The sequence below is a fragment of the Hippopotamus amphibius genome, chromosome 11, assembly GCF_030028045.1.
Source record: "Hippopotamus amphibius kiboko isolate mHipAmp2 chromosome 11, mHipAmp2.hap2, whole genome shotgun sequence".
Taxonomy (NCBI): domain Eukaryota; kingdom Metazoa; phylum Chordata; class Mammalia; order Artiodactyla; family Hippopotamidae; genus Hippopotamus; species Hippopotamus amphibius.
In genome coordinates, this window is record NC_080196.1 from 65972258 (window position 1) to 65989542 (window position 17285).

Consider the following 17285-nt stretch of genomic DNA (forward strand, 5'->3'; position numbering starts at 1 on the left):
CCTCTGGAGAAATGGAAAGCCAAGTGGCCACACAGCCTACTGACATTCCAGTATAGTTCTGTTACACTTGTTTCTTTGATGAGTCAATTAAGGTTCAAATAACTGTCACCCAAAGTCGCATAGCATACTAGTACCTAGATCTGCTTGAGCTTTCAAATATCCAATGATCCATTCACTACTACCACCAGGAACTTCCAGAATGTGGCAGAACAGTTGTAATTTCCTTACTGTGAGTTACTATCACTCCATTTGTATTAATCATTGCCACCATTGTACTTTCCAGATTCTGTGAGTATCCTGGAATTTAGTTCCTAATGTTTGCTGAAAGAATAGGATTAGTTACTGATACTTAAAATACATTGTTTTATTATTATACATATACCTTTGATAATATTTGTTGTCACCTGGATTCAGTTAGATGCTCTGATTCAAACCAAAAAATGGGTTAGTAAATTTTTGGCATCCATGACAATTTGCACTGTTTTGAAGATTTTCTTATTGTTGAAATCCTTCTCACCCCCAAGTAATTCCATATCAGTAACAAGAAGCTAAGACAAAAGTAAGATCATAAGATCTTTGCATTCTAGATGTAGTTCATAAAGAAGTTCATCTTTATCTGACCCCGATTTCTTATAGCTGCACACTGGTTTCTTTCTGTCCCCAGGCTCACCCCCATTTGCATGAGTGTCTTGTGTATTTTCTTTACACTTGCAGTTGATATTTGCAAATAGTTTAAAACAGTTCCAGAAACAGTTATGTTTACTTGTGTGTAAATGAAATAAAGATACTGGCGGTGTTTATAATGGAACTGGATATCTTTAAAGTAGAAAAATATTGTATTTCTTCTTGAAGATTTGAAATAAATCAGTGAGCTCTATAATTAATCATTTTTGATATAATGTTTTTATTGTGAAATGATTTTAGGGAAATGCTATTTTAAAGTTCCCCTTGACTCATTTGCATCAAATCAAGTGGGTCTTATAAGACAGTAAAGATATACTGTGAATAATCATCAAAGAAAATTGTTCAACCACAGCTCATAAATGAACACCAAAAGAGCCTGCTTGGGGCACTCATTTGGCCACATTTTTTACATCAAGGGATTTAATTACTCTTGGACAAATGACTGACAGGCAGACAAGGAAGTGAAAACTTTAAGAATATGTTCATCCCTAAAATATAGTGATGGCTAAACCTTCCTTGTTTGAGACTTCGTATAATTCCATGTTCAACTTTCTAAAAAGAGTTATTCTTCCTTTGAACAGTGTTAGGTTTTTTCTTATGAGAATAATTTCTATTGTAGAATTTTAAAAATTGCTTTATTCTTGACTTTTTTAAATCACAGGGAGCAGTAGTTTCAGAATTAAGATAATACTTTTATATTTCTCTTTGAACTGTTCATGAGAATTGTGTGTGAAATTTAGCAACTTAAGTAAACAAAATATCTAAATTATTATTTTTATAATTTTAAGTCAAATATCCATCAGAATACAGTAATTTTATTCCAGAACCAGATATCTATGAAACTAAGAAGTCTGTAAGTTTTGCAACTAGTTACTACTATTATATATATAAAAAGATTAGATTTGTTATCTGTTACATGTCACAGTATGTGTTATCATTGTAACGTACAAAAGAAATACACGTGCATATTCACATTAAGGGATAAACTTGATCTTTAGCAATTAACTCTGAGACTTAGTAGTGTCTGTAATGGATCAGCTTGGTTTCTTTCATGTCATGAAAGTTTTTATACATTAGCAGAATTCCAGATACAGAATCTTGAAATGTATTATTATTGATATAATTAGAGTAATAAGGTAGTCCTTTATTAATTTCCTTAAATGCCAGCTCCAGATTTGGGAATGCATGTGAGTTTTATTTTTCTTAAGTACACCTAAGCAGTTGACAAAGGAGATTTCCAGAAATGAGCTATGTGGTCTTTAACACCAGTCTGTGGAACGGATTTGATAATAAAGAAATATCTCATTACTTTTGAGATTTGTATATTGTACATGTGCAGCTTGGTAACTGAGTACTATAAAAAGATCAGTATTAACTGGATTTTGTAGATCTGTCATTCCTGCCGTGCCAAAAATCTGTGGAGTAGTTTGTAATTGCCATTGTTTGGGTTATTACAATAAACAGAACTGATAGGGCTTATGCTGTTTGCCTTGTGAGCTGCACTTCACATCGCTCTGTTGAATTAAAATTGCATGCACATATCTTCGCTTATCAGTTTTATTTATCTGTCAGAAATAGAGAAAGGCAGTATGCTTTCAGTATATGGAATCTTATAACAAGCAGGTCAGAAATTATAATCATTATTTTAATGATCTCGTGCAAATGAATGACCATATGTATGTTTCTTTCATCTATCACCTGAAGTATGTTCCTATAGGAAAATACTATTTCCTTTATCATATATTGTCAAAGCTTTAAATGTGATTTTAATTGGATTACCTAAGGTACAAATGCAAATCTGCAGAATATAGGATTTTTTTCTCTTCTATGTCAAATACACATCATTTTTTCTTAGAGCTGCTTCTGCAGTTGGACTCTGACTGTGTTTGTAGGTAAGAAACACAAGGAGATTATCTGAAATACTTTAATTTTCTCCCACAGTGAAAAATCTTCATAATATTTCTGCTCTTAGGCTGCAAGCTTCTCACCTATGAAATTCTCAAGCTCACTAGCAGTCACATCAGATGTACTTTCAAATTTTCAGATACCTGTGATGAGTTAATCCATGCATACACAGATACTTCCTTCAGAAATTCTGTAACCTCTAACAATTGTCACACATCACCAGCACCACAGACTCACTCCCAGTTCCCACCCCAACGTACTGGAAAGTGATTTTTACTTCAAGAATGTTCCACACCTCTCATATTTGTCCTACATGTTGCGTTGATGAGGGTGGTTTATTGCAGTGATTCTATTAATTTCCTGTTTGAATGGTGCATCTAATGGATTTTTCCTGTGTATGCAGAAAAATTCTGTGTTCTTTTAAACTACTATGCAGTTTTTACAAGGATATTTTTCTTCTAAACACTATAAATGAAGTAGTTTAAAAATCTGTCTCATATAGTCAAATCTTCAGCAGTTGCATTGAAAACACGTCCAGCAATGGACAAATCATTATTTATAGATAAGGAACTTTGCTGTCCATGAACTATCAGTCCTGTCAAGGATTACCTTTGTATTTCAAGGGACTTCCATATTTTCAGTATTGACTGGTCTTTGTTTCCTGGCAAAACAATTTATAGTTCATTTTCAGATAACTATACATATGGTATTTGTATTTTAATTAAAAAGGCTGTTGTTATGTCTGATTCTCATAAGCAGAAATTCATTTTAAGGACACTTCTCATTTCCTTGAAATGTTCCCTTTCTTTTTTCCAGGGTTCCTAAATTACAAAAGCCAGTTAAATTATGTCTTTGGGGAGTTAATCTTTGGCACCATATGTCTCTAAAAATGATTTAATTTTATCTAAAGCATGTTTGCAATGATATTTATGTTTTGTAATGCACAGAGAACAATTTAAGGAATTTTCTTAAAGAAAAAACACACTAGTCTACTATTGTTCCAACACAGTAACATACAATGTATGTATAAGCTTACAGAAAATTCTGTTTATTTAGATTAATACATTGTTAATATCTATTGTTGCCTCCTAAAACTTGGACTTAGCAAAGTGTCTTCATGATATCAACATGGCTGACATGAAAATGTTATTGCTATTATTCTTATTGGGGATCTGATCTTATGATTTGATAATGTTAGCAAATTTAAATCACACAAAAAAATCAGTTGTAGTCTAAGGACTAATTTGACTTTCTCCAAAGCTCCACAAATCAGTTTATGTATCCTTATACTTTTTCAAACAATGTACCACCATTCCTCTTCTAATTCTAGCAAATTCAAATTCTCATAAAAATAGGTTACATTATGTCTTTCATTAGTATGAAATGTTATAAGGTTAATATTCAACAACTGTATTAAATATGTGAGCAGGGTGGGGAAAAATACGAAATTTTTTAGCAATTTATGAGGTGTCTAGAAGTAGTAATTCTTTCCTTACTAATGTAAACTGAAATGTTTTGGGTAATTCTTTTATTATAGGTAAGATCACATTTAGGGGATACATAACAAAAATCTTGTTTTACAAAAAAAGAACACTTTTGTATGTTAGCAGATGGTCGAGTGTAATAGGATTTTTTTTAAAACTCAAATTATAGTAAATTCTCTAAAACTAATCCCAAGTCACAATATATAGAGGATACCTTTCTTACAGAGATGTCAGATTAGCCTATGGGCTTTTCTTTAATAAAACAACTAAACATACAATAAGTTACAGAGTTGTGTGTAAGTTATAAGTGAGTACATAAATTTAATGATAAATTTTTGTGTACATTTACCAGTTTTGTATATCTTGACATTTGACATATTTGCTTTGGATGATTAAACCAGTGTAGGTAAATACACTCGAAACCCTCTCTCTCCCTATTCCTAATATTTTCCTCCTCCTTTCTCAGAATTAACCACTTGCCTTTATTTAGTGTTTATCATTTCATCTATGTTTTTAATACTATGTTTATGTAGTAATTAATTGGTTTTCTTTTTATTTATAGGTGTTATACTATGCATATCACTTGCAATTTTAGTGTATTTATTTTAAATGCTAGCATTTAGGGTATGAACATTCCACAATGTATTTTTTCATTACTCAAGTGTAGACAGATTGTTTTCAAATTTTCATTATTGCAAGTTATCCTATAAATGAACATTATTTTGTTTCCTTGAGAACATATTATGACTGTTTCAAAAGCAATATCTCTCAGACTTCAGCAGTGTGTTACATCACCTGTAGGTCTTGTTAAAACACCAATTTCTGGGTCCCAGAGTTTCTAACTGAGTGGGTCTGAGTGCCTGTTTTCCTAACAAGCTCTGGGGTGATTCTGCTCCTCCTAGTCTTGAGAACCACTGGTCTAGAATTTGTAGATTTAAGTATAATTTCTGGATAAAAGGGAAAATATGCCTGCAACCTCAATACACAATGGCAAATTGCTCTTTAATGTCTTTGTATCAAATTATAAACAAATTTGAACAGTATGTGAAAGTTCAGGGTTTTCTACATCTTTACCAACAATCGGTGTGGACAGTTTTTTTCTTTTTTTACTAATTGCCAATCTGATGCGTGTGAGGTATGTATATTTGTACTCTACTAGAGGTTTCTGTGAATTGCCTATTTGTATCATTTGCCCATTTTCCTGGTGCATTGTTTGTATTGTTTCTCTTACAGATTTCTAGGAGCTTTCTATCTTACAGAAATTAATCCTTGTCAGCTCTAAGTGTTACTAATATCTTATCTAAGCCTGTGGCTTATTTTGTTACTCTAAGTGTTTAAAAATTTGAATGTAATTAAATTTGTCAATTCTTTCCATTAGAATTTATTATTTTAATATTTAGTTTAAAAAATCCTTCCCCTTCTAAAAGTCATAAAGTTAGTCTGTCATATTTTCATACAAAAATCTTAACGTTTAGCTTTCCTCATTTTAATCTACCTTATTTTTATTGTAGTGTATATAGTTACAGATCTAATTTTGTGTTGGGTCCTTGTATAGGCTAAATCAATTATGCCACCCTTTCTCTGCTGATTTAAATGCTACCTTTGTCATATTTCAGATTTCTGTATTTTATATGAATGTCTCCGCTGTTCAGCTCTTTTCTGATAAACTATTGTTTATCACTTCCAATGCTGGTATTACTCTTGGGTCCTACAGCGTTAAGACAAGTTTTATATATGACATGGCAAATTCCTTCAGTTTATTCTCCTATTTCACAATTGCCTTGAATGTTCCCAGTCATTTGTTCTTCCATATAAATATTAGATCAAGTTTCATGAACCCCAATGAGATTGTAGACTACTTTGTGAAAAGTTAACATGCATGGCCATGATCCTCTCTTCCTATATGTGGACATGTTTATATCTCTCCATTTATTCAGTCCTCATTTTATACTTTTCAAAAATATGTTTTAATTTTCTCTATAAAACTTACATATTCTTTAATAGTTTAAAACCTAGGTATCTTACATTTTACATTGTGATTATGAACGGGATTTTTTAAATTACAATTCAAATTTGGTTATACTACTTTTTTAAAATATTACTGACTTTTTTCAATGCTACTCTTATAGGAAAAAAGTTCCTAAACTCTCACTACCTCCTATTGTTAGTTTGTAGAGTTTCTTGAATTGTCTATATAGATATTTTTCCTCTTATACCTACCTTTTTTTCTTTTATTTTCTTACTGCTTTAGCCAGTAAAATTTTAAGCAGAGGTGTTGACTCCTGATATCCTTACTTATTTTTCCTTGACTTTCATGGGAATGTTTCTAAAGTATCTCTACTTAGTAAACTGTTTGTTGGAAGTTTTTGTTTTATATCCTTTATCAGGTTAAAGAAATTTTCTCTGGTCCTTGCTAGTTTGCCATAATTTCTTCATGATGATTGTTTTTGTTCAGTGTTGATTCATATCAACTTCTTTTGGGAATGATTATTTTTTCTTTAATATATTCATGTATTACATGAAAATATTTGTTGATAATGAATCATTTTTAAATTTCTGGGGTTATTAAATTATAGTTCCTCTGTACTGTTTTCAATTAAAATAATGAGCTCCTAGATGATGCAAACCATTCCATCAGTCAATAAGTATTTATTAATCACCCTCTTATTACTAATAAATCAGTTTCAGTCTTAAACCAAGCAACAAATTAGGAGAGCACTTTTACTTTGCATTCAGAAAATACGGATGGTAAATTATTTCCTTGCTAGGCAAAGAGAGAGGAGAGAAGGAGAGTTAAGAACCTATTATTAACTACTGTTGCATAACAAATTGTGCCAAAATTTAGCAGCTTAAACCAACAAACATTCACTTTTTCACAAAGTATCTGAGGGTCAAGAGTGAAGAGCTGCTTAGCTAGGTGGTTTTGGCTCAGGGTCTCCCACAAGATTGCAATCGAGTTACTGGTTAGGGTGACAGTCATCTGAACAGGCTGGAGAATCTGCTATCAAGATCATGCACGGAGCTGTTGGCAAAACAGAAAGCTTCATTTCCTCACCATGTGGGCCTTTCCACAGAGCTGCTCACACAAGATGGGAGCTGGCTCCCCAGATCAGATGATCTGAGAGAATGAAAGGGAGAGAAAACCCAGGACAGAAGCCACAGGTCGGTCTGTGTGTGTGTGTGTGTGTGTGTGTGTGTGTGTGTGTGTGTGTGTATGTGTGTGTGTCTTGGAAGTAGCACACTATCTTCTGCCATATTCTGTTTGGTGCAAGAGAGTCACTGAGTCCAGCCCACACTCAAAGGGAAGAAAATTCTGCTTAATTTCTTAAAGGGAAGAACTATCAAATAATTTGAGGGCCTATTTTTAAAATCACACTTATGAATACTTTGTTTTCTCTGGTAGTAAATAACAAATACTTCAACGCTATTTCACTCTTTTCACAGTGTGTCCCAATTTTCTCCTTTGGGTTATGCAGAGCAAAGCTTTACTTTATTCTCTTGTCCTCCATCATGAAAACCAGACCATTTTATGCTCCAGACTAGCCCTGGAAAATACCTGAAAAGGTGGTGCTTTGAAATTTCTAATTCTATGCTAAGAACATGAGAATGGTATAAGAGGATATTTTGGTGCTGACTTGATTATAGCTAGTCCTAATGTTTCTTAAACCTTTAATTGGAGTATCAAATAGTGTTATTTTATTCTTAGCATATTGTATTTTTACATGCATGTAAGCCCATTTAATTAGAGGTTTTGTGTGTTGTAATATATGCACTATAACATTTGATATTAAGGCCAGGTTTATGTGGTACGTAGGAGGTAGCAGCTGTCATGAATTTCTGTAGGCAAACAAAGTAACTTGGATTAAAAACAAAACCCATATAATATAGTGTATTAAAACAAGAAAATGGAGAATCTCTCATTCTTGTGACAATATTAATTTATTCTGTTTTACTGTCAAAGAGTATCAAGCTTTAAAATGTTAATAAATGTCAAGAGCCTAATCAAATTTAATCAGAAGGTATTTTTACCAAATGTATAAACATATATTGTACATCGTATGTAATGCTCACATTGACCCAAGATCACCAGCTCTATCTCTATACACCATGTCAAAATGGACACTGACTAGTTTTCCTCTTCATGAATAGGTACATACATAACAATTATTATCTCAAAAGAAGTATCAGTGAATTCCATCTTTGGCCTTCCTTTAGCAAAGAGCTCACCAAGCAAGTGTTAGAGCCATGCTTACTAAGTGTGCTACAAATTCAAACTGGTCAGAGACCATTGTCAGAGAACTCGTCCTTCCTTTTTGCGATTTTAAATGGCTCAGAGTACATACCAGCTGTTTCCTGATTCTGCTTTCCTGACACAGTTGATTATCCTCACTTCCTCTTTTTGTATACAAAATTGAGGGCAGAGAAGTTGAGGATCTTTTTCCAAAATGATTCTGCCTAATATTGCTCCTCCTTCGATTTCTATGAGAATATTCCACTCTCTTCCAAAATTCTTGAAACACTTGCCTGGGGCTTAAGCAGCAGCCCAGCTCATCTGCAGCGGCTCTCAATCCCATCCTCACTTCTGAGGACACGGCAAGTCCTCCGAGCACCCTGGCTGACCTCCTGCCCCGTGTGTTTGTGCCCCTCTCCTTTTTTGCTGCTCTACCACTTCCTTCCTCATCCCACCTCACCTTCCCTAAAATCTGAACGAGAGGACAGGAATGTAATCATTCCAGGAAATGATTGTGCTTCAGGAATATAGTCCCTGCAATGTTTCATTCCAGAAACACTGGGTTAATTGAAGTTGCAGAGATCAAACCCCATTTCAGTTACTTGGGTTCCAGCCTAAATTTTGCACCCACCCCAAGGATTTTTCCACTCACAACCTAACTCTCTCTCTCTTTCCTTAATTTTCCCTTTCTGTATTTTTGTGTCTTGCATTTACTTGGTTTATTTTTCTCTCCTTCCATTAATTCGTAAGTCCCTTAATGTCTTATTCACTTCTTCACTTTTGACACTAAAATTTTACCAGTTCACTTTATTGGGTTAATATCAATAAGTATGTATTGAGTGATCACTGTCTGCTGACGTCATAACCATTTTCCTAAGAGAGTTGTCTTCATGACCAGCTCTTAAATTAACTGTCCTCCCGGGTTCTTATGTATTTTTCCATGCATATTGTTAGTCATCTTATTGTCTTTAATGTGCGCCTGTCTACGTGCTTATGTGACTTTTATTGGATTCTGATTCTTCTTTTTAAGTATGCCTTCAGTTACTCTCTTTCCTGGTTTATCTTTTTTTAGAGGCTTATTAGCTATAGATTTTTTTAAGTTTTTTGAGCTACTACTCTTTCTTAGTTGATACGTGAGGAACTTCTCTATGTAAGTGGCTTGAGTTGACACTTATATATGGACTGATTTAAGGCCTTTGTGGCTACCTCAAGCTAGAACATGGAAAAGTGAATAAAACTGACTCACTGCATGCAGCAGTTTCTCCTCATTGAAGATGTGCATGTGGGAGACACTACCATCCAATTCACTTTTGTTGATGAGCTCCCACTTGTAAAACCTTCCACATGCTGAAGAATGTCCACTTGTAAAAAAAAATTACCTTCACATTTAGGAATTCTTCTAGAACTCATCTTCCTCTTATTTGCCTTTTGTCGTATTTGTGTATATCATAATAATAGTATAATGCTTTGAGTAAAGTGTTCTAGTGTCTTAGTGAATATATCAAGATACAGCACACCCTCCCCCATTGGCTGTCAGAGCTGGCAGAAAATTGTTTAATATTATATTAAAATATTTTATTTTTAAAAATATATTACAGAAAAGATTAATATTGACAGGTTTTTCTCTTCAAAAAGTGATTTATTATTTAATTCAATAGCCTAAATTATCTGAAATGCCTGTAAACTGTTTTCAGGTAATGTATTTCAGCATTTAGCAAGCTAAAATATCTACAGTTTCAAGGTTATTTTTTGGTCGTAAGTTGACCCATTAACCAAGTATAGAGGCTTCATTTTTCTGTGGGTTTGCATAGATACCTATGTGTTGCTCGTTTCAATGCATAATGAAGATAACGATAAGAAACAATTCACATGCAGCACTAGGTAGCTATTTTATAAATGGTTATTTTTAAGTAAACTGTTTTATTGAAATACGCATACAGAAAATTTCACAAGTCCTATGTGCACACTTTGATGAAGTTTTGCAAAGGATCCCTTAAATGTTACCAGTACCCAAAACATTAAATGGAACATAAAATGGCCTTTATATGTGATATGTTTTTATTCTGTTATGAAGGAATATTTGATAGGGAATTTTTGGTGTTTATCTTTTCATTCTGCAAAATACAACTAAAAAGAAATCAGCATGAACAATTATCCACATTATCAAAATATAAAAGAGGTTTCAGCAACCTCTAAATTTTCAGAATATATTATAGGAAAATGTTTTTAATATGGTTTTTTCCATTCATTTTTATGAAGCTTATTTCTTTGAGAATAACCTAATTGTAACAATTCTGTATGGTACAGCTATGCTAACTGTAGAAGGACAAATGAGTATTGCCTTGGTAACACATCTACTGTGTTTTTTGCTTGTTTGGTTGGTTTTATATTAAATTTCCAAGAGATAGAGAACACCTCACAGGAGAAATCTTTCTTTCTCTGTATAGATTCCATATTTAAAGTGTCACTTCTCAACGTCACGTCCACTGTACTTTAGTGCAGTGAGGTGTCCCTATGTCACATAGTCAGAGGGAGGTAGATTAATCGTGCGTTTTAGCTGGAAATTTCTTCCCTGTTATTGTTCTCCCTCAGCAGCTGATGGCTAAGTTAATTCTCTTTAGTTTTGTTATGCTCTAAAGCACACATCGCCAAACCATGGTGAGGGTTTATGAGGAAAAACAGAAGCGATGGTGTCCATCAAAGTCCTAAAGTTGCATTTTTAAACTTTGGCTTGACCTGATGTGCCATTCAAAAAAGCTTCAAAAGATCATTTTTTAAAGAAAGGTTCAATATGTCCCGGGGCTATCGGTTTTGAGTTAAACTGGGTGAAGTAGAAATATTTTACTCATCAGCTTTGCAGTCACAGAGTTTGCCTCAGCTAGAACAAAACTGCTGAGGCATTTAGAGAAAATTAACCCCCCATCCTGGCGGCCAGATGTGACTGGTTTCTGATGAATGCACATGAGTGGGCTGAGAAATCAAGAGACTGTGAAATTCCTGTCAGGCCCGTACAGTGCAGAATGGGCTATTGACTGCTTTCTATATTTCCCTCCATCATTCTTCTTGAACGCTGCCATTAATTTCCTCTCCTACTCTGACTTGTGTTTTTGCCCCCTCCCTCTTCCCTTTAGTTCTGTCAGCTGCAAAGAAGGATACACAAGTTGTGGCAGAAGCACTTCGAGCTGGTGGTCCTCTGCAGCCGGATGAGGCTGGCCAAGTTCCAGATAGACTCTCAAGAGAGTATTCAGAAAATATTAGCTGTGCAGGTAGGTGATTGCAGGGAAGTGGGAAAGATCATTCTGATCGAGATTGAAAAGCAAATGATGGGTAGTGTGATGAAGCATTAAAACCATATCCCATCAGACTTTTATAAATTTTTAACCTCTTTAATAAACTGGAATTGCATGAAGGATGAATTCAGTAAGTTAGCATATACACCATGCATACTTTGGGGAAAAAGGGAGATTGAACTTCTTTCTCACAAACCTCAGAACGGGTTTTTATAAATACATTTGATATAAGTGTATATTTTACAATCTTCAGGCTTAGTAGATACCATTCGGCTGTTTAAAAGATACTGTCAACAGTTGCTTTGTGTTGCTTTTGTGTGAAATCTACTTCAGTGAAAATGACACTGATGTTTATTTTTATTTAACTGTGTTCTTTCCCCTTCTGTTTTTGCAGGAGGCTTGTCCTCCTAAACAGATTTGGAGATGACTTTATTTGAAAAATAAGCAATTAGGGATGAGAATTTAACAGTGGTTCCAGATGTGTGTGAAATTTTACTATTTGTCTCTGTAAAAACTTTTAGTGGATCAGTTGTCCTTATTTTAAGACTCTGATCTATTTTAGAAACCTGTATTAACTGTTTGAAGACTGTTATTTGAAAACTACTTACATTTTTTAAAATGAATATTTTGCTATTTGAAATGTTATATAACCTCCCAAAAGAAAATATCCACCACATGTTCTATCAAAAAAAAAAAGTATCTCTTCTATAAAAAAAAAAGATAATAACACCATAAAAAACCATAATTTTTATTAACTTGCAGCATTAACAATGCATGCTGAAACTAAGCAAACCAAATTTTTTTCTAAATATTTTAATTACGTGTGCACTTCGTGATGCTTTTACCGCAACTAAAGAGAAGCATGTTGCAAAGCATACTTCCATAGCTATTTCAAATTTCATTTTTATTTGTGGCTATTTTTGCTATTTTCTTCTGAGGATGTCTATAGATATATAGATATATAGATATATGTCCCATATATAGAGTATATATGTACTTTAACAAAGTATATGTACAAATACTTTACATATATGCTTTATATATATACTTTAATAAAATATATGTATATATACTTCATACAAGCATTCTATTGATAATGAATCATAACAAAAAATTTTAAATAATAGGAGAAATGTAAAGTTTTGAAAAGGCAGTGCTTAAAATGTGTAGGTTTAATAGAAATTCATAAGCGAACTTGAGTATAAACTCTAATTGCAGTATTTTAGAAGCCAGGAGCATATTTTTTTTCCCATAGAAATGTCTATTAACATTTAGTACATTAAAAATTAGAGTGGCTGTAACACGTGATTTTCTTCAAATATTCAAAGATAATCTTCATCTTCTAATTATTATCTTGGAAAAATCCTCTATTTCTTGCCCAACTGTAAACATTCTTAAAAATCTCACAAATGATAACTTCTCATTGTGAATTAAGGTGTATTTTGAAATATTGAAAACGTCAGTAGAAACTATTTGAATTTGGGTAAAATGAATTCTTAATTCATAATCTTCAATAGTCCTTATTCTAACTTTTCATTAGCAAGTCACCAATACATTCTTTACCAAATTTGATTTTAAATTACTTATTTTTATGGCTTTTACATACCAGCTGAAGTGAAAGGATAGAAATGATAGGATAGTATTGCTAGGAAAATTCAACTCCTCAACACCTAGAGATATAGCAGCAAGGCTGGGTTGTTTTGAGGGAACTTGAGGAGCATAACTTAGTAGATTCTTTTCTTATCTACTGGAGATACCTTCCAAGTAGAAGATTTCAATTTTGGCTTTTAATCAAAATTTGAAAATATAATTTTCAGGATCTTGCCGTAAAACTATAAAAACATGTGAAATCTGCTGGAAAAAGTCAAGTCCAAACCCCTCAACATGGTACACAATGCCCAGCTCCTGCTAACCTTCCCAGCTTCATCCATCTCCACACAAGCCCCTTCAGTCAATCTTAGTCCCTCCCAAATTCCTACTAATCATGACACCTTCTATTTAACTCCTTCCTCCACTCCTGTGCTTATACTCTTCCCTCTTTCTGCAATACTCCTCCCTTACCGTTCCTGTTAAAGAACAGCTGACTCAACTCAAACATCTCCTCTGCAGAATCCACCCCAAGTGCTTCGCCCACCTGCCTCTACCGGATGAATTGATTTCTATCTTCCTTGACCTCCATATCATAGTGGTATTTTCAGCAGATAACACTTCCTACTTGTTGATAAGCTCCCCTTCCTGGAGGATTCTAAACTCCCTTGGGGCCTTACTCCATCAGTGAAATTAGTTAAATTCTCGTTCTGTTTTTAAGGGAGTATGGGAACAAGGCCACTAAGGGGATCTGAAAGTATTCCATGCCCATCTTGTTTTCACTTATCATATCCAGTCTCTAAAAAGAAAAACATGACATTGTAAATCAACTATACTCCAATAAAAGTTAATTTAAAAAGAAAAAAAGAAAAAGAAAAATATGGTAGAGTGATTTAATATGTTTGCAGGGTGAGTCTGCAGGCATCAATCTCTACATTTTGACTCAACATGACTAAAAATTGCTTAACATGTGAGATGCCATTGCTCTCTATTTTTATGATTTAGTAGCATGTCTATTTGGGGTACTCTAATGTTTTATATTTTGAAGGTAGTATTTTAATTATGTAGTAAGGTATTAGTGAACTATTTGATGAAAAAATCACCTCATCAAATGATAAGATGAACCTTCTGAAAAGTAAATTATATATAACTGATATTGAGCAAAAGCAATTCAAAATAAATGTTGAGCAGAAAAAGGAGACTTTGTTTCATCCTTGGGCTTGGAGCAATTCCTTGCAAGACCTTCAAAAAGCATAATTAGCAGCTCTGCAGATGGCAGAAAACCAGGTGGGCCAGATAAGCTTTTGAATTACATGATCGACCAGGAACTAATAAAATGAACTATATCTGGAATGAGGGATCAGTATGTTTAACTTTGAAGCCATTTATATCAATATATGTATAGGGATTTTAGTTCACTGCAATTTTAATATGAGCCAAAGTAAGCTACTACAAACTTAGAACCAATGCCATGTCCCAGCTCTACCAAGCACATGCTTGACTCTGACCATGTACAGTGTATTTTACGGTCCTAAACTCACATGTGAGCCAATATAAAGTAAACACTATTATTTCATTTTAACATCATTATTTTTCTCTTTTTATTTTTAATGTACTAATGCTGTGATATTTAATACCTCTTGGCATCTCATTTAGAAAAGGGACTCATCATTGACTCATCATTTAAGTGAAAGAATGTGATGTGGCTACAACATGCTAATGTGATCTTAGGCTGCATAGGCACAAGTGTTTTGCCTGGTTAAAGGAGATGATACTCCCATTGCACTTTTTCAAAAGTTGAGTACATCTGCAGTATTTTCTATGGGTTTGGAAAGCATAGTTTAAGGGCCATATTGATTCACTTGAGAGCAGCAATTTAAGAGAGATGAGGAAGTTTAGAATGCTTAATTATAGAAGGAAAAGACTTTGTCCCAAACATCTAAATGACTGCTAAGTGAAAGTCAACGCATGAATATTTTGATGAGCTGTAGAGGGCAACATCTGGACCAATGATGGAAGAGTTTGGAAGGTGGGTTTGGGCTCAACAGGAATACATTTTCTAACAAGTGATACTGTCCAAACATGCACTGCTGATACTCAAGCAGAAGTTACTGCAATGGTTGAGGAAAAGCAAATGGTCTAAGAGTCAGCCAGAGAGCACTTCCTCAGGCAGGGCTCCTTCTGGAAAGCTCTCCTGACCTCCTTACACAATATCTATATGTGTCTGTATCTCTTCACCCACTAGAATGTGAGCTGGAAACATGTCTTACTTGTTCATCTTTATCTCCCTGGCACCAACCATAGTTCTCAAAACATACTAAGTACTCAAAAATACTTGTTGAGTGAATTTATTATTAAGTGAATTGATTTATTAAGATTGAATGTAATAACCTCAAAGGTTCTTTTCAGCTCTTGGTGCCTACAATTGTGTAGTTAATAAACAAAAGCATTCTGTAAGTGCTTTGCCAGGAATTTTTATGTCACAGAAGTAAGGTGTTTAATCATTTCTCTCTCTCTCTCCCTCACATACACACAATACATATAGGGACATCCCAAATCTCCTATTTCTGGAAGAAAACTGTACAAATGAAATGAAAGCAGAAAAAACACATGCTAAAAATCTAAAATCACTCAGCAATGTGACATAAAAGAAAATTTCTGAAACTATGTGATCTCTTTAAAGACAAAAGAAATTATAGAAATTTGGATTTTTAAAGTAAATACATTTAAAGATATTATAATTGAGGAATAATATTAAATTGCTAAGCCTTACTGATTAACTCTAGGTAGCAGTAGAAGGTATTTAAATATAGTTACCAATAGTAAGAAGTTCTAGAAATAAGATTTCTCACTCCCAAGCTACTAGAGAAAATATCACAAAAAGTTGAACAATTTAAAATGCAGGAAAGAGGACAAAAAGAGTTTAAAAATGTACAAAATAAGTCCAAACATATTAGTAATCATAATAACTAAGTGGTTTCATTACACAGTTTAAAGTAACAGGTTTACAGATGGGTCATAAAAGCAAAATCCATCTCATTTAGAAGATATGTACTTCAGACAAATAGAAACAGAATGAGGAGCTTAGAAAAATAGAATAAGTTCTAATTCAAAAGCAGAGCAAGACTTGAAAGCAAAACGAATTAAAATACTCAAATATGGATATTTCATATTGATAAAATATATAACCTATTAAGGCATACCAATCATGAACTTAATGCACATGACAACATGACTCCAGAATATATGAAGCAAGAACTGATTGAAAACCAGAGAAAACTTTAAAAATTTACGATCACAAAGGCAATATTAGGACATCTCCTTGAACTTTTTAAAAATAAAAGAAAATAAGGGATTCACATAACAAAATCTGCAAGTTTTGATTCAACTACAGAGAAATTCAACTTTAGAAAATATGTTAATGCCATTTAATATAATGACAGGTTAAAGGAGAAATATTATATATGATTATTCAATATATGCTGAAAAATATTTGTTATCAAGGCAACATATACTTTAATAAAAGTCAGAAAAGAATTTGGAACAAAACTCCCTTGATAAAATGTACTAAGTGATAATTACTGCAAGCATTTTAGTAAAATCAGGACGAAAATAAGGATTCCTGGCTTTTGTCATTATTGTGCATCACTGCTCTGAAGCCTTAGTAGTAAGTTAAGAAAAATAAATAAGAGGTACATATACTGTGTGGGAAAAGGGCAAAACTATCATTATTATCTGATAAAGATGGTGTTTCTCTTAGAAAATCTAGGAGAATCAAGCAGAAAAGTGTTAGAGTCAATAAGACAGTTCTTTGAAATGGCAGCCTGAAGTACAGAGTTCCTAAGAATAAACCTAACAAGAAGTGAGCTCAATCCTTTTGGAGAAAGCTTCTAAGCAATACTAAAAAGATATAAGCAAAGACTTAAAAGTAAATATATGTCATTTTCATGGCTGAGAAGATTATATGTATTGGGAAGATGCCAATTGTTTTAAAACTTCACATTTGAAAAGTCTGTAAATTCAATACAATCATACTCAAAATCCAAACAAGATTTTTCAGTGAAGCTTGAGAAGGTGATTCTAAATGCCTTTGGAAGATAAAAA

General features: G+C 33.4%; 1 protein-coding gene across 1 annotated transcript in view; it reads left to right on the forward strand.

Moving 5' to 3' along the window:
* Positions 1-17285, forward strand: part of CCDC178 (coiled-coil domain containing 178) — a 384972-nt gene that overhangs the window by 336473 nt on the left and 31214 nt on the right. The window contains exons 19-20 of the mRNA XM_057698204.1: positions 2657-2734; positions 11436-11570. Coding sequence (XP_057554187.1) covers positions 2657-2734; positions 11436-11570 — 213 coding nt within the window. The remainder of the gene's footprint in view (positions 1-2656; positions 2735-11435; positions 11571-17285) is intronic.